This window comes from Oncorhynchus tshawytscha, linkage group LG04 (assembly GCF_018296145.1).
Source record: "Oncorhynchus tshawytscha isolate Ot180627B linkage group LG04, Otsh_v2.0, whole genome shotgun sequence".
Lineage (NCBI taxonomy): Eukaryota > Metazoa > Chordata > Actinopteri > Salmoniformes > Salmonidae > Oncorhynchus > Oncorhynchus tshawytscha.
The window spans coordinates 41,874,351-41,898,514 of NC_056432.1; the positions used below are offsets into that span (position 1 = coordinate 41,874,351).

General features: G+C 41.8%; 3 protein-coding genes across 4 annotated transcripts in view; 1 reads left to right on the forward strand and 2 right to left on the reverse strand.

Annotated features, from left to right (window-relative positions):
- Positions 1–3,632: 3,632 nt before the first annotated feature.
- On the reverse strand, positions 3,633–7,628 carry fbxo4 (F-box protein 4). The gene is made up of 7 exons (XM_024418162.1): positions 7,306–7,628; positions 6,166–6,410; positions 5,580–5,803; positions 5,140–5,215; positions 4,835–5,007; positions 4,366–4,571; positions 3,633–4,185 (listed from the first exon to the last, which is right to left on the reverse strand). The coding sequence occupies exons 1-7, from the start codon at positions 7,462–7,464 to the stop codon at positions 4,102–4,104; spliced, it is 1,167 nt and encodes a 388-aa protein (XP_024273930.1). The 5' UTR covers positions 7,465–7,628; the 3' UTR covers positions 3,633–4,101.
- A 57-nt stretch (positions 7,629–7,685) lies between these two features.
- On the reverse strand, positions 7,686–12,305 carry lg04h5orf51 (linkage group 04 C5orf51 homolog). Its single transcript, XM_024418164.2, has 6 exons — positions 12,139–12,305; positions 10,875–10,984; positions 9,774–9,920; positions 9,113–9,244; positions 8,877–8,991; positions 7,686–8,703 (listed from the first exon to the last, which is right to left on the reverse strand). The coding sequence occupies exons 1-6, from the start codon at positions 12,230–12,232 to the stop codon at positions 8,468–8,470; spliced, it is 834 nt and encodes a 277-aa protein (XP_024273932.1). The 5' UTR covers positions 12,233–12,305; the 3' UTR covers positions 7,686–8,467.
- Positions 12,306–12,644: 339 nt separating this feature from the next.
- Positions 12,645–24,164, forward strand: part of oxct1a (3-oxoacid CoA transferase 1a) — a 111,247-nt gene continuing 99,727 nt past the window's right edge. Inside the window, exons 1-3 of one of the 2 annotated variants that reach the window (XM_024418160.2) lie at positions 12,645–12,838; positions 19,062–19,170; positions 19,633–19,723. In XM_024418160.2, coding sequence (XP_024273928.1) covers positions 12,734–12,838; positions 19,062–19,170; positions 19,633–19,723 — 305 coding nt within the window. In that variant the 5' untranslated portion in view covers positions 12,645–12,733. Of the gene's footprint in view, positions 12,839–16,338; positions 16,488–19,061; positions 19,171–19,632; positions 19,724–24,164 lie in introns of those variants that run through there. The other variant, XM_024418161.2, reaches the window with a different exon arrangement.

Genomic DNA, 24,164 nt, shown 5'->3' on the forward strand with positions numbered 1-24,164 from the left:
CAGAAGTTTACATACACTAAGTTGACTGTGCCTTTAAACAGGTTGGAAAATTCCAAAAAATGAAGTCATGGCTTTAGAAGCTTCTGATAGGCTAACTGACATAATCTGAGTCAATTGGAGGTGTACCTGTGGATGTATTTCAAGGTCTACCTTCAAACTCAGTGCCTCTTTGCTTGACATCATGGAAAAATAAATCAGCCAAGACCTCAGAAAATAATTTGTAGACCTCCACAAGTCTGGTTCATCCTTGGGAGCAATTTCCAAATGCCTGAAGGTACCACGTTCATCTGTACAAACAATAGTACGCAAATATAAACACCATGGGACCACGCAGCCGTCATACCGCTCAGGGAGGAGACATGTTCTGTCTCCTAGAGATGAACGTACTTTGGTGCGAAAAGTGCAAATCAATCCCAGAACAACAGCAAAGGACCTTGTGAAGATGCTGGAGGAAACAGGTACAAACATATCTATATCCACAGTAAAATGAGTCCTATGTCGACATAACTTGAAAGGCCACTAAGCAAGGAAGAAGCCACTGCTCCAAAACCGCCATAAAAAAGGCAGACTACGGTTTGCAACTGCACATGGGGACAAAGATTGGAAAAGGGGGAGGCTTGCAAGCCGAAGAACACTATCCCAACCATGAAGCACAGGGGTGGCAGCATCATGTTGTGGGGGTGCGTTGCTGCATGAGGGACTGGTGCACTTCACAAAATAGATGGCATCATGAGGTATGAAAATTATGTGGATATATCTAAGCAACATCTCAAGACATCAGTCAGGAAGTTAAAGCTTGGTCGCAAATGGGTCTTCCAAATGGACAATGACCCCAAGCATACTTCCAAAGCTGTGGCAAAATGGCTTAAAGACAACAAAGTCAAGGTATTGGAGTGGCCATCACAAAGCCCTGACCTCAATCCTATAGAAAATTTGTGGGCAGAACTGAAAAAGTGTGTGCGAGCAAGGAGGCCTACAAACCTGACTCAGTTATACCAGCTCTGTCAGGAGGAATGGGCCAAGATTCACCCAACTTATTGTGGGAAGCTTATGGAAGGCTACCCGAAACATTTGACCCAAGTTAAACAATTTAAAGGCAATGCTACCAAATACTAATTGAGTGTATGTAAACTTCTGACCCAATGGGAATGTGATTAAATAAATAAAAGATTAAATAAATAATGCTCCCTACTATTATTCTGACATTTCACATTTTTTAAAATAAAGTGGTGTTCCTAACTGACTTAAGACAGGGAGTTTTTACTCCCTGGAGTAAATGTCAGGAAATTTGAGAGTTTAAATGTATTTGGCTAAGGTGTATGTAAACCTCCGACTTCAACTGTACATCCTGTTTAGAGCAGCCTGCTGTATAAAAGGGGCAGTTGTCACAATAAAGCCCTCACTCTTCCTCTATTACGCCCAGTCTGATTTCACCATCTAGAGAGCGCTGCTGCCATCTCCCTTCTCTATTCACATTGGATTTAATGCACCCAAATTGCACCAATTATGACTGCATTCTAAATCTGTATTTCCGTGACAATGATTACTACAATTTTGCGACCCTTTGAGACGGGGGTGCAGAAAAGAGAAGGTTAGGGAGACGATTCTCCACTTTGTTGCCAAGGGAACTAGAACAAAAGACAGGTGTTAAAGTACATCAGTGCTTCATTGAATTTGGCACATTATCCTATTACAGTTGACAGTGTGTGCAAGGGAGGGATGAAAATCAGTTGCTTACGTCCACAAGGGACATGAATAAAACAAAATGATAAAAGGCACTCGGTTTCCTGTCCACCCATATCTGACATGAATGGATAGGTCAGAGCAAAGGTGCTACTGTAGTATCATGGTCACCTACCAAAGCATGGTCCGTCAGAGAGACGTTAGAGGAAAGACAAATCTGGTGCATTTTCAAAGAACTGTATTTGAACAGGGTTTATGAAAGAGGTCATTTAGTCAACTCTCTTATACACCTCTTTCAATCTATGCCAGCCAGGGGTTTCATGGGGCTCAGGCTCTTAATGTAGTGTATAAGACAATAACATCCAGGCTTTATCGTTCAGCAAACAGTTCATTCTTGATTGTGTTTAGACATTTTAGGTTTCGTTTTTCACACAAAAAGCTCCAACTAGTCTACATTCTACACGGCTTGCCCTGGCCCTGAGAAGCAGGAGCAGGCCTGCTCCCTGGTGATGGAAACAGGAACATTCGCCTCCCCCTGTCAGACAGATGTGAATTCATTTCAGCGTGCCAATGCTGACCTCAGAGAAAAATAACCACCCAGAACTGGAATAGCAACCTGAGGCAGGGGGTGCATCTCAAAAATGTGAAATGGCTTCCTCTCTTTGTCTCCTCTCCTTCCAGTCTACACTCATCTGATAACATGGAAGAGGTGAAAGGTGTCCCTTTCTTCTTCATATCTAAATATAGTTGAAATCGGAAGATTACATACACCTCAGCCCGAAACATTGAAACTTAGTTTTTCACAATTCCTGACATTTAATCATCGTAAAAATTCCCCGTCTTTTGTCAGTTAGGATCACCACTTTATTTTAAGAATGTGAAATATCAGAATAATAGTAGAGAGAATGATTTATAGCCGAATAGCCGATTTATTTCAGCTTTTATTTCTTTCATCACATTCCCAGTGGGTTAGAAGTTTACATAAACAATCTAATTGAGTGAAATTGTTTAACTTAGGTAAAACATCTTGGGTAGCCTTCCACAAACTTCCCACAATAAGTTGGGTGAATATTGGCCCATTCCTCCTGACAGAGCTTGTGTAACTGAGTCAGGTTTGTAGGCCTCCTTGCTCACACACACTTTTTCAGTTCTGCCCACAAAGTTTCTATAGGATTGAGGTCAGGGCTTTGTAATGGCCACTCCAGTACCTTGACTTTGTTGTCCTTAAGCCATTTTGCCTTCAATGCTGATGCTCCAGATTCTCAACTAGTCTAAAGGCCAGTTTTATTCCTTCTTTAATCAAAACAACCGTTTTCAGCTGTGCTAACATAATTGCAAAAGGGTTTTCTAATGATCAATTAGCCTTTAAAAATGATCAACTTTGATTAGCTAACATAACGTGCCGTTGGAACACAGGAGTGATGGTTGCTGATATTGGGCCTCTGTATGCCTATGTAGATATTCCATAAAAAATCTGCCATTTCCAGCTACAATAGTCATTTACAACATTAACAATGTCTACACTGTATTTCTGATCAATTTGATATTATTTTAATGGACAAAAAATGTGCTTTTCTTTCAAAAACAAAGACATTTCTAAGTGACCCCAAACTTTTGAATTATATACTGTATATATATATATATATATATATATATATATTTTACATTGGTGCAGATAAAGGAAGAAATGAAAAGGGTTGGAAGCCACTTTAGACAAATAAGATGAACTACAGAGCAAATGCCTGTCTGTTCCACACACTCAGCTCACCAATGTTTCTGTGCTGTGACCCACCAAAAGCTTTTGGAATTCTACTTTGACACAATAATAAACAAAACGTGGTCTTTAACAACAACCGAAAACAAAATCGGCCACAGCACACCATTTGGTAAACAGTGGACTATTCCACATGTACTCCAAACTCACAGTCCTGAAAGAAACAACACTTCACTGAGGTACATACACATGCATGTATTTTCAGTTCCTTTATAACATCTTATAGAGGGGTAAATAACCATATGAATAATTAAAGAAAATAAAACAATGCACATTTCGTAGTATAAAATTCCATCAATTATATGAAAGAAACAGATGAATAACTGCATGATTTCCCTAAATAAAAGGTACCAAAAAATATAATTCAATATGATTCTAAAGTACACAGTAGTAGTAATATCAAAACCATTCATTCATCTTTGTAATATTAATTACAGTACCATAGCTACAGTTAAAACGTATGTTTTATTTGTGTACAACCCACTATTGGCAAAAAACAATACACTGTATTTACCCAATAATAACTTTTTTTATGTGATTCATTGAAACAAGGCACATCAGAGGGAAAACATTCCTTCAGAAGCATTTGTGCCGGTTCTTTAGTGTGTTGTTTCGGTCCTGAAGGTTTTTCCTTGGACAGGTAGTTACAGCCTGAGACCAGAACACCCCAGCAGCCAGGAGATCCCATCTAAGACACCAGACAGAGACTCTGCTACTGTGTCCTGAACCTGGAAAGAGACATGGCCAATTATAAAGGGTATTTCACAAAGACAAGACAGACACACTACAGAGACAAGACAGACACACTACAGAGACAAGACAGACACACTACAGAGACAAGACAGACACACTACAGAGACAAGACCAGACCAGACCAGACAGACAGACAGAGACAGACACTGACTCACCATCCAGGGGTTGGGCAGCATGGGCAGGCAGAGTCTCTGAGCCATATCCACACAGGGGGTTCTGGTACTATTGGAGCTGGTGGTTCTGATCTGGTCTGGTTCCTCTCTGGACACACAGGACAGGACCAGGAGGGGTCTGGAGGATGAGCCTAAGGCAGGGTCCACCAACGCCTGGATCTGAGCCCACTCCACCTCCCCATCATCACCTAATAGGAGACAGACACATCATATGGTGACATTTTCACAGGGCAGTTGTAGAGATGTTGCCATAAACAGCTGCGTCATTTCTAAATACACGGCATGCCACATACAGTCATACAATATGAGATTGAAATACAGAAAATTGCGATTACATTGTGTCACGAATAAAGAGTAAGCATCTGCTAAATGACCAAAAAGCCTGCAAGGAGACAACAAGGCCCTAGGAATAGGAGCAAGTATGAGGAATGTAATGGAATCTTGCTATTACCTCTTCCTGGCTCTGCGTTGGCCACATAGATGAACCCATCCACCGCTTGACACACTTCCTGGACCTGAGGGGTGGGGCTAAAATGTGGGTGTCCTGATTGGTCCCTTCCCTCCTGGATGAAGAGTTTGTTGCTGACACTCTGCTGTTCCATGCGGGCTCTCTCCCTCTCTGCCCTGTACACACAACCACAACGGGTAATGGTAGACATATACACACACGCATGCACATGAGCGCCATTGCAATACCTTGAATGGTAACTCTACATCCCTTATCAGTCATAGGAGGACAATAGTGATAACACTAACCTGTTGGTTGAGTAGAGAGTCAGAATGTTGAATTTGTGCTGGTTTTTGTACACGTAACTAATCCCAGATCCAATACCTGGAAAAAACAACATTGGTTTTGTTTAGTTGGTGAGCCCCCCCAAAAAACAAAGGCTTTAGGTGGGCCGCCCACCACAGCACAGAACTTGGCAACTGCTTCTGGTTGGTCAGTACTAGTGCCGGATGGTTTTACTACGGTTCGCCATGTACTGTACCTAACTTACCTATTCAGCATTCAACTGTTGAGATTATTGTAAGCAAATACAATTCAGGTAACACCAATATGGTGGATGTTTATTGTAACTGTGGATTACAATAAACATGTTTATTGTAACTCTGATTTTGCTTTCGCCTGCAACAGAAAGTCTCGAGGAGGTTCACCCTGTAAAAGGATGGATCAGAGAGGACAGTGGGTAACCCACCATTGATCTGTCTCTGGGGTATCCCTGCTACAAGGAGCACATCTGGGGTGTGCATGAGCTTGGTCACCATGGAGACATCCAGCTGTTCCATGCCGGGGCCAAACATGGCGTAGCGCGGCTCAGTGGCGGTGGGCACCAGCGACTGGAGGAAGGAAGTCACAACGCTGTATGGCGGCCTCTGGGGAAACCATTGCTGTCTGCAGGCTGGGTAGCCCTTTAGATAACTAAGAAGAGACAGGCAATTATTACTTAGGTAGGCAGGGAGGGACAGTTCCATTGCTGAAGTGAGTGACTAATACATTTGGACGACCAATGACTCAAGCAAAATGTCTTGACAAGTCTGACTTATATGGCCTCCTGGAAAATCAATCTACCAACCAAATGCATTCACAATCTTTCCATAGCCTGGGTACTAAACTATATATGCATTCGACAAGGCTTCATTACTTAAATTTTTGTCATTTAGCAGACACTCTTGTCCAGAACATCAGTCAGTGCATTCAACTTATGTAAGATGACCAAATATCACAGTAAATCCTTGTCTTCCTCATGCATTCCAATACCAGAGTTTCAGACCAGTACCTACTCTGTCATGAAGTCATGACCTGGCTCCTCCATCTCCTTCTCCCCCACACACAGAGGGGTGTGTAAGGCCTCTAACCGGGGCATGGTCACATGGTTGATGGAGGGCCATTTAGGCATGTCCCTGACCAGAAAGTATCTCCATAGTATGGGGTCTCTGACCATAGCCCTCCAGTAGCTACTAGTGGCCCCCAGACGACAGAGGTCCACAGGAGACAGCAGGGTCATGATTAGGAACTGTAGGTCCACCTGTAGTGAGAGAGATGGGGAGAGAAGGAGAGTATTGAAAGTATTGAATCTGCTGGTTGATGATGGTGCATACGACTGTTTTGATGAGTCTACACATCAGGGTCATATTCACCAAACATTCATAGGCACCACCAAACAAAAGAAAATGGACTTGGACTACCTGAACTGGTCCAATAAGAAAGGCTCTGGCCAAACAGTATTTATCCTGCAGTAGTTTATGTGTCGGGTATAGCTGGAGTATTTATCCTGTCTTATCCGGTGTCCTGTGTGAATTTAAGTATGCTCTCTCTAATTCTTTCTTTCTCTCTCTCGCTCTTGGAGGACCTGAGCCCTAGGACCATGCCTCAGGACTACATGGCACGATGACTCCTTGTTGTCCCCAGTCCACCTGGCCATGCTGCTGCTCCAACTGTTCTGCCTGCGGCTATGGAACACTGACCTGTTCACTGTGATTACTATTTTTTGACCATGCTGGTCATTTATGAACATTTGAACATCTTGGCCATGTTCTGTTATAATCTCCACCCGGCACAGCCAGAAGAGGACTGGCCACCGCTCATAGCCTGGTTCCTCTCTAGGTTTCTTCCTAGGTTTTGGCCTTTCTAGGGAGTTTTTCCTAGCTACCGTGCTTCTACACCTGCATTGCTTGCTGTTTGGGGTTTTAGGCTGGGTTTCTGTACAGCACTGTGATATATAAATATATTTGATTAATAGGTTACCCACCCAATGCATAAGGATGACCAGTACATTTATCAAATGTCCAATAAATTAAAATATTCCACGTTACTTGCCCTATACTCACAGCATGTTATGGCATTTCTCATTTGATCCCCACAACAAAAAAAATCTAATCTTGTAAAGTAGCCAACTGGCGTTTATAAGGCCTGTATCTTACGGGTAAACAGTCCAAAAAGCCCGGCGGTGCATCTTCACTGGTGACTTCTGCTGCATGCGCCGGATCACTGACGTTTTCCCTTGCATTGAAGTACTTCTCTCGGAAATGTCTGAGACTTCGTATAACTACAGATTCGTCGCTCTGACTTTTCCCTGACATCTTGCTTTTGATTTGGTAAGAATGATAATGCGTCTGCGCTGTCCTCTATGTGCTAAACATTTATAAAAGCTCAAATAGGGTGCCAACTACTGCGAAAAGTGAAGTTGACAACGAAGCTGACGTTTCTTGTAGTTGGTAGTTCGCCCACTTCCTTGTTGTTGGCGTGAAAGAGGTGCATTGTGGTTATTGTAGTTATACAGTGCAATACGTTTCACAACTCATTTTGAAACCAACATACAGTATTTATTTTCAATGACGACAAAATTAAATGAAAAACATTTTCCTTCAAAACGAACACCACAGAGATTCTCCATTTAAATGCATACTATCAAAATATCAAAGTTTCCATCACTGGGACATTACTCCTTGTCAAAGTGTGGGCAAAAAAAAGTATGTTTTATAAGTGAGAAAAAGAAGTCGCATATTACAAAGCTGATATCTTAAACAAAACTGTACATACTCGAAAATGTTCATGAATCCATCAGTCTCCAACTCCGTGTATTCCCCACCTTGACTTTAATATATATTTATATAAATGCAATTCAATTTAAAAAAATAAAAACAAATAAATAAAAACAGTTGCTGTGCGATGTCTCATTACCAGGTGGATTATCATTAATCTTCAAACAATCTTTGTTTTATTTTTTGTAACAATGTGTTATTTTCTTAATCTTTTAATATTATTATTCTACCACATTCTCAGAGCATAACACATGCCTGTCCAACAGTCCAGAATCTGGAAGATAAGTGCTTCTTTCAGGAGACACGGAGAATAAAATTTTGTTAACATCCCTCCATACCCTTGCCCCTTCATTCTTCCCCAACCTTGCCCACCTATTTCAGCCAGAGCCTTTCAGAACGGGAAAAAGTTCCTCATAGAAACTGATCTAAGGTCAGATTCCCCCCTCCCCCTCTCTTAATGCTTAGCATTACAATTTGGAGTTTGAGCATCTGATCCAATATCAGTCCCTATGGGCAACTTGTACACAGAGCCATTCCCAGTTCACTGTAAGATACTAAGGATCTCCTTGGCATTCTCAGTGTTCCAGCCCTGGCCCTGAAGAGGGCCCTCACAGGCCAGCACGTATTTGTGCAGGATCTGTGTCCCAATGTCCCGGAAGTGGAGCCGGTCCTCTTTGCGTTCTGTGGAATCAACGCTGCAGTCCTCGTACTTCACTGCCCAGAAACACATCTCCCCGATGTACATCATCGTCAACAGGTGGGTGTCTGAAAAAATGCCTGTTGGAAAAACAAAATCAGACAATTTCTCATCCCTTAAAAAAATAGTGAACAAAACAAGGATGTAATATAAATCAAGTAAAGAAAAAGGTTGTCTTGATAATGTCAACTAAACAAATGTGTAACATTGGCACAATATTAAAAACAAGCCATAACAATCCAATGATGCATACCTTCAGCCAGGAAGTTGGCGGTAGCAGAGTCATGAAACACCACCCCATCGTTGAGCTTCACAGAGTTCCTCACCTGCAGCATCCTCATCAGGTAACGTACACCCTCCTGAAGACACTGAAAAAAGACAAACTGAGAATGAATAACCAGCACTCTGCTAGTGGTAGGAGCACTGAAATTCAAGTCATGCTTGCTATATCAAGTTAGAAGTTGGCCAAATGAGTGGAGGTGCCCCTACCTTGAGGAAAGTGGCCTTGTTCTTCTTGATCCACTGCTTGCGTTGGTGGAGGGTGTGGCAGTACATGTAGAGCAGTGCTCCACGTCTCCAGTAGAGGCATTCCAACACCTCTAGCCCCAAGACTGACTGCACCTGGAACAGAGAGAGCTGTCAGTTAACAATAGTGTGTGTAATAATATTTGGACGATAAATACACAACGCAGAGACAAGAGTACAAGAATAGAACTAATCAATGTAGTGTTTTTTTTCCTGTAATAGGGAATTATTGATCAATGGTTCAGAGACATGTGAGGACTATGTCTTCTGAAATAGGATATTTGTTATTTGGCCATTGGCTAGTATTATTACAAGGAATTCTAATTGGTCAACTACAGGCTAGGGATGGGTCTTATAACTACATGCTGTTCCTCTGTTCTGTTCCGAGATAATCACTGGAGAGAACCACTTACAGAGCATCACTGAGGACAGGAGAGAATGACCATCTACCGCCATGTATGATTTGACCTCTTTGAATAAACCCATTTTCCTCCCCCCGATTTGCTTTGGAGTTGGTGTTATTGAAGAATAAGAAATTGCTAACTAGTGAACAAAATACTCTGTGCATATGAGGACCTTGGCACTTGCATTGCCCTTCATGAGGGGCTGAATCTCTTGCACACACCTCTTGGGCCGGTGCCAGCCTCCCTGCCAACACCTCTGGCTCTGTGAGGTCCTGCAGCAGCTGTTGGATCTTAAATGGCGAGCAGTCCTCTGGGAACTCCTGGTCCACCAGCTTGTTCTCCTCATAGAACGTGATGTCCAGGATCACCTACACACACACACACAGAATATACACTTGTCTCATTCTTCACTTTAACACAAATATGATTTGACAATTATAGTTGTGCAATTCATCCATTGAGGTCTGGTGTGCTTATTCACCGTATTAATTTATCGATTTTTGGTTAACATTTGACAGGTATCACATGCCACCTTCAACTCTAATGCAGGTGAATTACAGACTTTTTGTAGAGCCTAGATTTGTCCACAAGCTGTTGGCCAATTCTTCCATCAATTAGGCAAAGGGTGCAAGAAAATCTCTATCTCCACCTGGCTCTTGTCACCAACCTATGTTGGTTATGGTGGGTGGGGATGATGTGGATAACTCAGACTGTGGGTTGGAAGTTGTCAATGTCTGTAGCAAATGTGTCAAGTCACAGTTATCACTGTACTTTGAAATTAACATTCAAATCTTTTGAATTCTTCTGATTTCAATATTTGTGGCTTGCCCCACTACTTTTTTGTCCATCATTCTGTCCTTTCATCTTTGAAAGTAGTCACTGATTTTCTATGGTCTCACAGGTGAAAGGATGAAAACATTGCATTCACTAACAGATCAGTGATTGAGTTGCTGTACATGTGTGAACATAGTCAGAGGACACTGGTCAGTTGAAACTTCCAGCATCAAGGACAGAGAAGTGTGTATGCGCTCTCACACCTTCAGGCTAATTCAAGCTCACATCAACTTAATACAATTGAGTACTATCATTCAATTTTAAACAGCAGGTGGAACATTCTGTGCAGACACAAAGAGACATTTGGGGGAATTTGCTAGTCTTGTGATCCAGCCTGAGCATGCCATATATCTCACCAAAACAGAATGGTAACAATTTCCTTTATCAGATATGTAGGGAATTGAATAATAACATTTGAATCTACACTTAGCCTAAAACATTTTGTCTAGAATCTATCTAGAACAATTATATTTAATAAACTGCAATACCTGAGTGTAATCCTGAAGCAGTTTAGGCAGACTGCTACTCTCTCCCCCTTGTCTGTAAAAGCTTTTCAACTTGTCTAGTATCGCAGAAGCATTCTGTAAATAGTCATCATCTAGGAGAAAATAAAGTATGTTAAGAACATATTACAGGCCTATATGTAAACAGTGCCTCTCATGTTTACAGAGTTCAATGTATCAATTAAAGTGTTAGTCATCATAAAGACCGATCATATCTATGACTTTACAAAGTCGTTTCAGAGAGTGGCATAGAATGTAAGGAAATTCCCCCTTGAGTTAGTCTGTAAAAAACCGTGTACAACGGTGGACATAGTCTCTAGGCTATGACAGTGTAGACTAAGTATTACTCGTATCACATATTAAACATTCGTTTAGCGACACCTAATTTTATTTCACCAGAATCTGTAGTGTATGCAGTGCCTAATGTCGAAATCAGAGAGATGGTAGTAATTTAAATTGGATAATTGGCCGTGAAAACGAACTACACAACGTGGAATACGTGAACCGTGTTAGGCTAGTTAAATACTGCTATGCTGAATGGATTAAGAATAGACTAGTTAGAAAACAGCTTGAACCACTAACGTTGGGTAGGGCCCGGGGTGGTGTGAATGGTTTCTGCGGCCAAATAGTTAACGTTAGCTAACGGTTTCTCTCTTGATTCAGTGGATCTGAACAGGAGAACATCGCTGTTTGTGGCAAGTCGATGGGTTATGTTGAAGTTGTTAGTTAAACTAACGTTACCAAGGGCATTGTGCAATCTAGCTACAATACTAGTATAGGCATTGAATGTGTCGAAAAGTACATTATAAAATGGACCATAGCTCGACAGTATCTTTGTCGACATTAAGTTAACGCTGTTAGCTATACGATACCTAACTAAACGTTACCTAGTACAGAATTAGCTACCAAGCTTGCTCGCTAAAGCTAACTTAACTAGCTAAATCACGTTAGCTACGTAGCCCAGCAAACCCACCAAGCTAGCTAGTTATCTAGCAAACGTATACTGTGTCATAACTATGGTTTAGGGTTGTTGCAATACCAAGGTGACCAACGAAGTAACGCGGTCTTTTTACGCCTGCTACGTTCGATTAGTATAGTAATTAGCTACGACATTGGACAAGTGTACATGGTATTAATTAGGTAGCACTAGCGAATTTAGCTAGCTAGCGGAAAATAGCTTTCAACTGAACACGAGGTGCATCAACGCGACATTACCTTTCTTGATCACTGTAACTTCGCGTACACATACCTTGTTTCTCAGTTCTGAGACTGGCGCACTTATTGTCCAACTCAAAAATCCTTCTCTCCAGCTCAAACCCCTGTCGTCTGCAGTCGTCCGCCATGACTAAATACACTGTCACGTGACGCTATGATTATTCACGTGATGAAAGGTCTTTATTTGATTTTTCTGCGGCACTTTGATCCACGACATGTTTGCTCCAAATATATCCATGGATTTGTCCACTCTGTCAATTGCATATAATTATGTTCTTGGCGATTGCATTTATATAGTGCAGTCAATGCTGGTTTAGGGAACCCACAGTGACGGCTTGTTCCAGCCAAGAACATGTATAACAAAATGAATAGTTTTTTAAAAATCGGTTGATAGCATATGGGCTAGGCTAGAACAAAAGCCCGCAGCACTCAGACCCATGAGTGGCTAGCAGCGAAACTGTTAAATTGTAATGAGCTTCGCCGAGCCTCTGTCTCTCCTCCGCTAGCCCCGCCCCGTACACCCTTCTAGTTTCAGTGTCATTTAACCAGCTGGGATCACACACACAACACAAACGCCCGGTAGCCCACGTTGCTCATCATTTTGAAGACTGGTGGTTAGCTCCAAAAACATGGCGGCCCTCAAAGTATTGTCAAGAGCGGAGAATGTGTTATTGAAAAATATATCTGCCACCTGCAGACCCAATTTGAACTCCATCACCCATTCCATGTTCAAGGTCAGTATCAAAATCCGTCAATGAAATAACGTTAGACTAAATACGAATAGACCACTATATAGCTTGCTAACTAGCTATAGCGATTGGGAGACTGCCTTTAGTGCTTGGGACACATAGGGCACCTTCAATTTTAACCCCTAAATTGAAATCCAAATGCATTATTTTCATTTACAAAATAGGCTTGCCCCATAAAATATTGGATGAAGTTGCTAATGTTAGGCTACCAGTACCTTTTATAAATGCGGGTGATTTTTGATGCTTCCATTCCATGCTATTCATCATAGGTATTTCCTAGCTACAGATTGTACACCAGACAGACAATGTGATGTAACCAAATATTTTTTTTATCCATAACTGGATGTTACAGGTTTGCCTATGCAAAACGTCTCCTTATTTTTCTTCTAAGCTGGTATTGGCAATTCTTTCTTTGTTCTCGATTCGGCCAAACATGTACACTACATGACCAAAAGTATGTGGACACATGTTTGTAGAACAAGAGCAACTGTAGAAATAAGCGGGGTTTATGACTTTGTGCCTGTGGTAACTAGTGACGACCAGGCACAACTCCGATATAAAGTGTTTTTCCTCAAAGTTGCCGGGATGTCACATGTCCTACTTATATTAGTACACTTGTAACAACCTAATCATTACGAAACTTCCATTCAATCAAATAAGCCACATTAGACAAATAAGCCATTACATTTTTTGTTAATAACCAAATTCGACACTCATTGACCATACAAAAACTCCTCACTTGGTGAGCGAAAAAAAAAGAAAAGAAATAAGACAGATTTTTGGCCCAATTGTCCCTCTCGCTTTGCCTCTTCCTTTCGGGAGAAGATTTGAAATAGACAAGATGGTGGCATACACATTATTGGATTACTTCATGGAGCAAATAATGGATTTATTTTTATAACCGCATTTTCTAAATTCAAACTTACCACCTGCAACTGTACACTGCGTTTTCTATAGTGACAATCACGCTTCACCATCTGGCAATCTGACAGACAAATCTGGGTCTGGCGAATGCCAGGAGAACGCTACCTTTCGCTATGCATAGTGCCAACTGTAATTTTTGGTGGAGGAGTAATAACGGTCTGGGGCTGTTTTTCATGGTTTGGGCTAGTCCCCTTAGTTCCAGGGAAATCTTAATGCTACAACATACAATGTCATTTTAGACGATTCTGTGCTTCCAACTTTGTGGCAACAGTTTGGGGAAGGCCCTTTTCTGTTTCAGCATGACAATACCCCTGTGCACAAAGCGAGGTCAATACAGAAACGGTTTGTCAAGATCGGCGCGCAAGAACTTGACTCGCCTGCACATGGGCCCTGGCCTCAACCTCATTGAACACCTTTGGGATGAATTGGAACACCACTGATCTCTTATTTTTTTGGGGTGTTATTTCAGAGGGGTTTCGCACACCAAGCAAGGAGTTTTTGTATGGAGGTCAACGAGTGTGGAATTTTGTTAACAAAAATTAGGTTGTTACAAGTGTACTGATATAACTAGGACTCGTGAAATCCCGGCAACTTTGAGGAAAAACACTTTATATCGGAGTTGTGCATGGTCGTCACTAGTTAGCACAGGCACAAAGTCATAAACCCTGCTTATTTCTACAGTTGCTTATCTTAAAATGTGATTTTGAACCTAACCTTGACCACACTGCTAACCTTATGAATAACCTACCATAAAAGCAACAGTTTTACGATACAGCCAATTTTTACTCTGAGATTGTGGTAACTAGTGGAAATCGTTGTGCCTGTTGTTCAGTTGTCCCACTTGATCTTGCCTCCTTCCGATTGCCTTCTATTTTTGAAAACTGCGCTTCACTTTTGTTAAGTCGGTGACCATCGTTAGTCACTGTCTTTCAAAGTGTGTTGCATTATGGGGATAAAAATGGTCAGACTACATTGCACGAACTTGACAAAAATCATGTGATCAAAGGTCAAAGTTTTGACTGCAGTCGACTACAAGTTTCTGTATTTGATCTTCACCTACTTCATCCAGCAGCTATCGCCTGCATTGTGGGAGGCTCTATTGTCAACTAATCATTAAGTTGTTTTTGTTTGGCATGTGAATGTGGCCAAAGACGAGACATCAAAACTATGAAATAACACATATGGAATCTTGTAGTATTTTAAATTCTTCAAAGTAGCCACCCTTTGCCTTGATGACAGCTTTGCACACTCTTGGCATTCTCTCAACCAGCTTCACCTGGAATGCTTTTCCAACAGTCTTGAAGGAGTTCCCACATATGCTGAGCGTTGTTGGCTGCTTTTCCGTCACTCTGCGGTCCAAACCATCTCAATTGGTTTGAGGTCGGGTGATGGTGGAGGCCAGGTCATCTGGTGCAGCACTCCATGTTAATTTCTCTACCAACATTGTTTTTGGAGAATTTGGCATACATCCAACTGGCCTCACAACCAAAGACCATGTGTAACCACCCCAGCCCAGGACCTCCACATTCAGCTTCTTCACCTGCGGGATCGTTTGAGACCAGCCACCCGGACAGCTGATGAAACTGGGTTTGCACAACCAAAGAATTTCTGCACCAACTGTCAGAAACCATCTCAGGGAATCTCATCTGCGTGCTCATCGTCCTCACCAGGGTCTTGACCTGACTGCAGTTCGGCATCGTGACCGACTTCAGTGGGAAAATGCTCACCTTCGATTGCCACTGGCATGCTAAAGAAGTGTGCTCTTCACGGATGAATCCTGGTTTCAACTGAGATTCTTTGAAGAATCTCAAATCTAAAATATATTTTGATTTGTTTAACACTTTTTGGGTTACTACATGATTCCATATGTTATGTCATACTTTTGATGTCTTCAGTATTATTCTACAATGTAGAAAATAGTATGAATAAACAAAAACCCTTGAATGGTACTGTATATATATTTTTTATAACATAGCATTTTCTAAATTAAAATGCACCACCTGCAACTGGACACATACATGTTTCTCAGCATGTTAGCTGGCTACTGTTGTAGCTACTATAATGAGTCTGTCACCCTTACACACTCACATGACCTTGGTTGAGAAAGGACTTAGGATTCCAATTCAATGTGACCAATTGTTTGTTTTGCCAGTGCCACTGTGTTCATTGTGTACAGTAGCTAGTTCCTATTGAAGACACTCCCCCAGCTAGACTGTATAAAGAATTGACCTCTACCGATGTAGTATAACGCAGAAGCCCAAGAATGTTTCCATTGCCCACGGACCCTTTGCAAGCCATGTGCACTAAAAGGACAGCCAAAATTAGAGGCACGTAAAACTGTAGTGCAGAACAGTCTGTAAACTGAGGTGTAGTCTACCGGTAGTAGAATAGAAAATAAAGCAATGCCTACAGTTCTCCAATAAGGGTATTGTTAATCTTGTCTATGTTTGCATTTCTGTTATAGAATAAGGGAATTTTTGAGTGTGTACAGCACATTACATAGCCAAGTAAAACTCAACGATGCACTTCACATCAACAGAGTTGTGTGGAGACATGAGTGGGCGGAGTGTACCTCCGACTACATCGAGTCGCTGTCAAACGATACGAGTATCAGTCGGGGGTTGTAATTTGATTAAGGTTTTATTAAAAAGTATGGATTTCAGCAAACAAAGAAAGGCACACAACAATCGAGGACAAACATAAGAACACGGTAAGGGTTTAAGAAAGTATGTTTAGGAAGTATCGACTGCATAGCGACTCGAAGGAGTCGGGAGGTTCATTTCAAAAACTCTAGTCTGCTCTCAACTCTGTGGAGGAGTTGAGGTGCTTTGCTATACACTACAATGATTAGGGAATTACAGTCACTGACAGAATGCCATTAATGTTCTATGCATTTTATTGTGCATCCCATTACCAATAGAAGTTAGCCTCTCAGTAATCCTATAACATGTTGTATTGTTTGTGTTTTGACCTCCTTTAGTCACATGTAATGCAGTTGCTGCTGTGTGTTATTTGTGCCACAGTACAGTGTGTGTAGACTGACCCTAAGATAAGGTGTTGTAGGTTATAACAGTAAATAAAGCTAATGGTCGTTTATCTTCCTGAAAGGTTCCATCTAGGTCAGCCTGGGTATATACCCTTAAAGGCCCAATGCCACTGTTTTTTTTTTTTTTACCACGATAACAAATAGTTTCTCGGTAACAATCAAGTACCTTAATGTGATTTTTTTCAATTTTAAAGGTTCGAAAAGAGAAAAAAAATAGCAATTTCTCAAGCAGTAATTTTATTACGACTGGGAGTGGTCTGATAGGGGTTGGAAAAACAAAATCTAGCTGTTATTGACAGGGAGGCTTGGAACTATATTTCTTGTTGGTCTATCAACTAATTTACCTCCTGGTGTATGTAATTTCACAGTATAATTCCATAGTGTGGACCTATAAACCACAGAACACTCATGTTTTTGACTTCACTGGGCCTTTTAACACAAGATGCTGGTCCAAAGTTTACAGTCAAACCTATTTTGGAAAAAATAAAATCCTTCTGGGATCATATTCCTTCCACTTCATTGGCCATAATATCTAATTCATTTTTACATGAGCTGAGGGCCAAGTCGAGCCATGTATGTCAAATGACAGAAATCCATCATACTCCTGCCCGATAGTTTAATGGATCATAGTAGCGTGGAAGGTGGGGATAATGGATGTCAACTTAAGCTGGTTATTACGGACCACTAAATTAATTACATTCAGGGGGTGATTGCAGACAGTGTATAATATTTTATTTTGTACTTCAGGGACTTGAGGTTAATGTCAGAGCTAAGAAAAATAACTTCTGTATTGTCAGAGACCGTCTCAGATCCACCAGGCTTCCGATTTCCTCCAGTGAGCCTTCCATCTACAGTAGTCCGTTACGGTGGATATAATTAGTTACAGTGGAGGAGTTAATGGATGAGCGAGTGGTGGGATAATGGCTGAAAATAAAAAGCTTGATGGGGTTAAACGGCTTCCGTCTGCTCTCCACGTCTCAGCGGTAGAAATTTGCTTCATTGCAGAGTTCCCAAGATCCCACCAGTTCAAGCTTGTTGTTTCCTTGCCACATGTCCACTTTGTTTGTTGTGCCGTTGCCTTTCTTGTTTGTCTTTCCTGTGCTGTAGTTGAATACATTCTTTACTATAGGCCTGGGTTTTTATCTCACTGCGGTCAATGTGAAGTGCTGATTTTATAGGGCTGATTGCCTTGTTTAGGGGGGTCAAACTCATTTTGCACCAGGGGCAGCATTCGGTCTTCTTCAACGAGGTACGAATGCGGCCCCCGGTGCAATTGGTTTCCTCCCTGTCAAAATCAAATATCCATCGTTCTTGGAATTTTTGATGCTCGTTGACTTTCTAGCTTTCATTTCAGTGATTATTAGTGAGCTGGACACAGTCAAGAAACTATATGAATGTAGGTCCATTTATAATTACTACACTGGTTGATTTGGTTTTAGTCATTTTAAATTATATTGAGTTCGTGCCCCACCCTGTGAGGCTAAAGTGCTCAGCTGTTTTGTAGCTGGTCTTGTAGCTACCACGTTGTAGCAGCGTGAAGCTACCACGTTGTAGCAGCGTGAAGCATGCACATGCGCTGATACTCTGTGTGAGAGCAAAGTCTTGCATCGTGCTCATCTCAATGGCTACCTTAGAGCGGATCACTTTTGTGAAGTCGGTGACTATCGTTGGCCTTTCAAAGTGTGTTGCATTCAGTGGATAAAAATGGTCAGACTTGCGCCACCATGCCAACTTCGTGAACTTGATGTGATCAAAGGTCATGAAGTTTTGACTGCAGTCAACTGCAAGTTTCAGCAGTTGCTCTTCACCAACTTCCTCCTAGAGCCATCGCCTGCATTGTGGGAGGCTCTATTGTCAACCAATCATTTGTTGTTTTTTTGGCCCGGCTGTCACAGATGCACCTCCCCCGTCTTCACTCCTCAACTTTTTTTTAACATTCGGTTGCTTCAGCCTTACCACTCAAATGCGTCCAATAGCTGCTCATAGCAACGTCATTTAGCTGAGTCTACCTTTTTACATTTTAAAGTCAATCTCAATGTGACCACCAGATTCAGTAGCTTGAAAACCTCATTAGGTTTTTTTGCCCTCTATGTATTATTATTTCTTGTTAGATTAAGAGTAATTCAAGTGGTTTCAGTATAGTTTGTTGTTTTATCTCAGTTTACTAACTTTTTTTTCTTCTATGACTTAGTTTTTGTTTACTATAGTAAACTTGGACTTTTCCTCTGTGTTCCCCAGATGTGTGGCTGCTCCTATTCCACCTCCAGCCAGAGAAACTCCCAGTTCTACACAGACCCCACAGACGCTGTGAAGGACATCCCCAGTGGAGCCACTATCCTAGTGGGAGGTAATATCAGGAGACCATCAAGGACTTCACTGTGGGGTTTGAAAGGGCTTTTTCCTGTGATGCATTACAAATGCAGCTGTCACTGTAGACTGTTTACCCCTTAACACTTCATAGTGTTACCTGTAAGAGAAGGGTATTAACAATATTATAATAGCCCCACCTTGCCCTCTGATAGGCTTGGTGGAATGGTTTTTGCTTACACTCCTATCAAATTCTTTGAAATCTATGAAGTGTTAAGGGGTAAACAGTCTACAGTGACAGCTGTAAGAGAAGGGTATAGATAAACTTGGCTATGGGCAAATGTGTTATATGAACCAGTTCATGGCATGCTGCTTATCTTTTTCAGCAGGGGAAATTCTCACTCACACATTGCCCTGTGTCCACTTCATAGTAATGGGCCATGCTCTCCTTTTTAATAGAAATGACTGTAAACATTGATTGATTCTCTTTCTCTCTCACTAGGTTTTGGTTTGTGTGGCATCCCAGAGAACCTTATCAACAGTTTATTAAAGACTGGTGTAAAGAGCCTCACAGCCGTCAGCAACAATGCTGGGTAAGTAGTGAGTGAGTGAGTGGGGGTCTTTTGCTCACATGTGCAGGTTCCTGCATGCAACCCAAAACCGTGGGTGCATTCCATTGTGGTGGCCATGCTTTTGAAAGTTGTCACGACATCCTTAGCACACTCAAATCCCACTCTCTTTGTTTCAATAATAAATGGCCAAGTTGAGAAAGGACAGGATCAATTCGTTTTTGTACATTTCTGCCATGGCTGGATTGATTTTCACATCACATAATTTGTTTGTTTACATTTTAGTTTAAGTGTGGTGAAATTCTCCTCTCATTTCAGTATTGTTTATTCTGTTGAAGTCGGAGGTTGACATACACCTTAGCCAAATACATTTAAACCAAGTTTTTCACAATTCCTGACATTTAATCCTCATAAATTCCCTGTCTTTGGTCAGTTAGGATCACCACTTCATTTTAAGAATGTGAAATGCCAGAATAATAGTAGAGAGTGATTTATTTCAGCTTTTATTTATTTCATCACATTCCCAGTGGGTCAGTTTACATACAGTCGATTAGTATTTGGTAGCATTGCCTTTAAATTGTTTAACTTGGGTCAAACGTTTCGGGTAGCCTTCCACAAGCTTCCCACAATAAGTTGGGTGACTTTTGGCCCATTCCTCCTGACAGAGCTGGTGTAACTGAGTAAGGTTTGTAGGCCTCCTTGCTCCCACATGCTTTTTCAGTTCTGCCCACACATTTTCTATAGGATTGAGTATCAGGGCTTTGTGATGGCTACTCCAATACCTTCAGTTTGTTGTCCTTTTGCCACAGTTTGACACAACTTTGGAAGTATGCTTGGGGTCATTGTCCATTTTGGAATACCCATTTTTATTTTTATTTTATTTCACCTTTATTTAACCAGGTAGGCTAGTTGAGAACAAGTTCTCATTTGCAACTGCGACCTGGCCAAGATAAAGCATAGCAGTGTGAACAGACAACACAGAGTTACACATGGAGTAGGTGAAAATGGGTGGGCTATTTACCAATAGACTATGTACAGCTGCAGCGATCGGTTAGCTGCTCAGATAGCAGATGTTTGAAGTTGGTGAGGGAGATAAAAGTCTCCAACTTCAGTGATTTTTGCAATTTGTTCCAGTCACAGGCAGCAGAGTACTGGAACGAAAGGTGGCCAAATGAGGTGTTGGCTTTAGGGATGATCAGTGAGATACACCTGCTGGAGCGCGTGCTACGGATGGGTGTTGCCATCGTGACCAGTGAACTGAGATAAGGCGGAGCTTTACCTAGCATGGACTTGTAGATGACCTGGAGCCAGTGGGTCTGGCGACGAATATGTAGCGAGGGCCAGCCGACTAGAGCATACAAGTCGCAGTGGTGGGTGGTATAAGGTGCTTTAGTGACAAAACGGATGGCACTGTGATAAACTGCATCCAGTTTGCTGAGTAGAGTGTTGGAAGCAATTTTGTAGATGACATCGCCAAAGTCGAGGATCGGTAGGATAGTCAGTTTTACTAGGGTAAGTTTGGCGGCGTGAGTGAAGGAGGCTTTGTTGCGGAATAGAAAGCCGACTCTTGATTTGATTTTCGATTGGAGATGTTTGATATGAGTCTGGAAGGAGAGTTTACAGTCTAGCCAGACACCTAGGTACTTATAGATGTCCACATATTTAAGGTCGGAACCATCCAGGGTGGTGATGCTGGTCAGGCGTGCGGGTGCAGGCAGCGAACGGTTGAAAAGCATGCATTTGGTTTTACTAGCGTTTAAGAGCAGTTGGAGGCCACGGAAGGAGTGTTGTATGGCATTGAAGCTCGTTTGGAGGTTAGATAGCACAGTGTCCAAGGATGGGCCGGAAGTATATAGAATGGTGTCGTCTGCGTAGAGGTGGATCAGGGAATCGCCCGCAGCAAGAGCAACATCATTGATATATACAGAGAAAAGAGTCGGCCCGAGAATTGAACCCTGTGGCACCCCCATAGAGACTGCCAGAGGACCGGACAGCATGCCCTCCGATTTGACACACTGAACACTGTCTGCAAAGTAATTGGTGAACCAGGCAAGGCAGTCATCTGAAAAACCGTGGCTACTGAGTCTGCCGATAAGAATATGGTGATTGACAGAGTCGAAAGCCTTGGCAAGGTCGATGAAGACGGCTGCCTTGCCTTGTGACCAAGCTTTAACTTCCTGACCGATGTCTTGAGATGTTGCTTCAATATATCCACATTTTCATTCTTCATGGGGCCATCTATTTTGTGAAGTGCACCAGTCCCTCCTGCAGCAAAGCACCCCCACAACATGATGCTGACATCCCCATGCTTCACGGTTGGGATGGTGTTCTTCGGCTTGCAAGCCTCCCCCTTTGTCCTCCAAATGTAACAATGGTCATTATGGCCAAACATTTCTATTTTTGTTTCATCAGACCAGAGGACATTTCTCCAAAAGGTACTATCTTCGTCCCCATGTGCAGTTGCAAACCGTAGGTTGGCTTTTTTATGGCGATTTTGGAACAGTGGCTTCTTTCTTGCTGAGCAGCCTTTCAGGTTATGGTGATATAGGACTTGTTTTACTATGGATATAGATGCTTTTGTACCTGTTTCCTCCAGCATGTTCACAAGGTCCTTTGCTGTTGTTCTGGGATTAATTTGCACTTTTCACACCAAAGTACATTCATCTCTAGGAGACAGAACGCGTCTCTTTCCTGAGCGGTATAATGGCTACGTGGTCCCATGGTGTTTACACTTGCACACTATTGTTTGTACAGATGAACGTGGTACCTTCAGGCATTTGGAAATTGCTCCCAAGGATGAACCAGACTTGTGGAGGTCTACAATTTTTTTTCTGAGGTCTTGGCTCATTTCTTTTGATTTTCCCATGATGTCAAGCAAAAAGGCACTGAGTTTGAAGGTAGGCCTTGAAATCCATCCACAGGTACACCTCCAATTGACTCAAATGATGTCAATTAGCCTATCAGAAGCTTCTAAAAACATGACATCATTTTCTGGAATTTTCCAAGATGTTTAAAGACACAGTCAACTTAGTGTATGTAAACTTCTGACCCACTGGAATTGTGATACAGTGAGTTATAAGTGAAATAATCTCTGTCTGTTAACAATTGTTGGAAAAATTACTTGTGTCATGCACAAAGTAGATGTCCTAACCGACTTGCCAAAACTATATTTTAACAAAAAATGTTTTGGAGTGGTTGTAAAACAAGTTTTAATGACTCCAACCTAAGTGTATGTAAACTTCCTGATTTCAACTGTATATTCTTGCACCAAATTACTTTTCACCTGTGTCTGACTAGTAGAATTGATTTTTCATTCACTTGAATTATCTCAAACTTGATTTGTTACTGCTGTTCGGAAATGTTTGTTGCCACTGATGCAGTGCTAGTTGAGAACCCAACTTCAGGAGAATGTGTGCATTCTCCTCTTTGCTGTGATCATGACCAGTGTTTTATAATGCCATTTAGAATATGTTTATAATGACTGAACTCCAACAGAGACCCTGTCAGGTCCAAACATTTTAAACAAGAGTTTCTCATAACAAAGCTTCCGTGTGTGGGGCCAGGGGGGTACGATAAAGTTGCCCCAAGATGCTAATCTAAGGTCAGTTACAATCTACACAACTTCCACACAGAGCTGGGCTCAAAGCACCTTTTCACAAGGGGTCCTGACCTTGAATGACAGTTTTGCACCCACTCCTAAACTGTCTTGGTTTTCTATCGATGTAGTGTTGTCCAGTCTTTTAGGGTCAGGGGAGCTGTTTTTTGCACCAGTGACCGGAGGGAGGGACTGACCACTGTGCTGAATGGTTGGCTAGTTTCAACCCAAGCTATCAGTGAGGATGAACTAATCCTGCTAGACGTGGGGTTGAACTGCAGCACCAACTCTCTAAGGATGAAGCACCGACTGGAACAAAGTGTCTGTTTGTCTTCAGAAAGCAGAGAAATGCTTCATGCTTAATTCATGTTGGCCTACAACTTAACTGCTCGTGTGTAGGCTTAATGTGAAGCAATGGGGCAGACTGAATCTAAAAGTAGTTGTGGACTTGGTGCCAGGGTTATATTCTTGTCTCTTCGCATACTCCATTTCAGTGTGTTAGTTTATAAAGAGATGACTTTTGGAACATCCCAGACATGCCACAGGAGCTGGATAAAATAATTCTGGCCATGCTGAGCTATGACGAGGACATCCACCGAAAAAAGCATTTCCCCTGCTGCTTGTTCTATGTGCCTCCCTCTATACTGTACCTAATCTCTTTGACAGAAACCTGAAGAACCAGTCATTTTAGACCAGGTTTCCCCAACTGGTGGCCCCCGGGTGGTTTATATTTGGCCCTATAGTTTTCTGAGCAAAAAAACATTTCATTGTTTTTAAAATTTTCATTGATTGGCATAAAAGACGGTAAAAACACCAGTAGATCAGATACAAGATTTACATTTTGGAAATCCGTTCCCAAATATTCCCACA

Coding starts and splice junctions, on each gene's coding strand:
- fbxo4 (XM_024418162.1), bottom strand. CDS start 7,464: ATGTCAGGGAAAAGTCAGAGCGACGAATCTGTAGTTATACGAAGTCTC. Junction 5,804..6,165: donor GGTCATGACTTCATGACAGA/GTAGGTACTGGT, acceptor GTCTCTTCTTAG/TTATCTAAAGGGCTACCCAG. Junction 4,186..4,365: donor TGCTGCCCAACCCCTGGATG/GTGAGTCAGTGT, acceptor GTCTCTTTCCAG/GTTCAGGACACAGTAGCAGA.
- lg04h5orf51 (XM_024418164.2), bottom strand. CDS start 12,232: ATGGCGGACGACTGCAGACGACAGGGGTTTGAGCTGGAGAGAAGGATT. Junction 9,921..10,874: donor TGCTTCAGGATTACACTCAG/GTATTGCAGTTT, acceptor GTGTGTGTGTAG/GTGATCCTGGACATCACGTT. Junction 8,992..9,112: donor ACAAGGCCACTTTCCTCAAG/GTAGGGGCACCT, acceptor GTCTTTTTTCAG/TGTCTTCAGGAGGGTGTACG.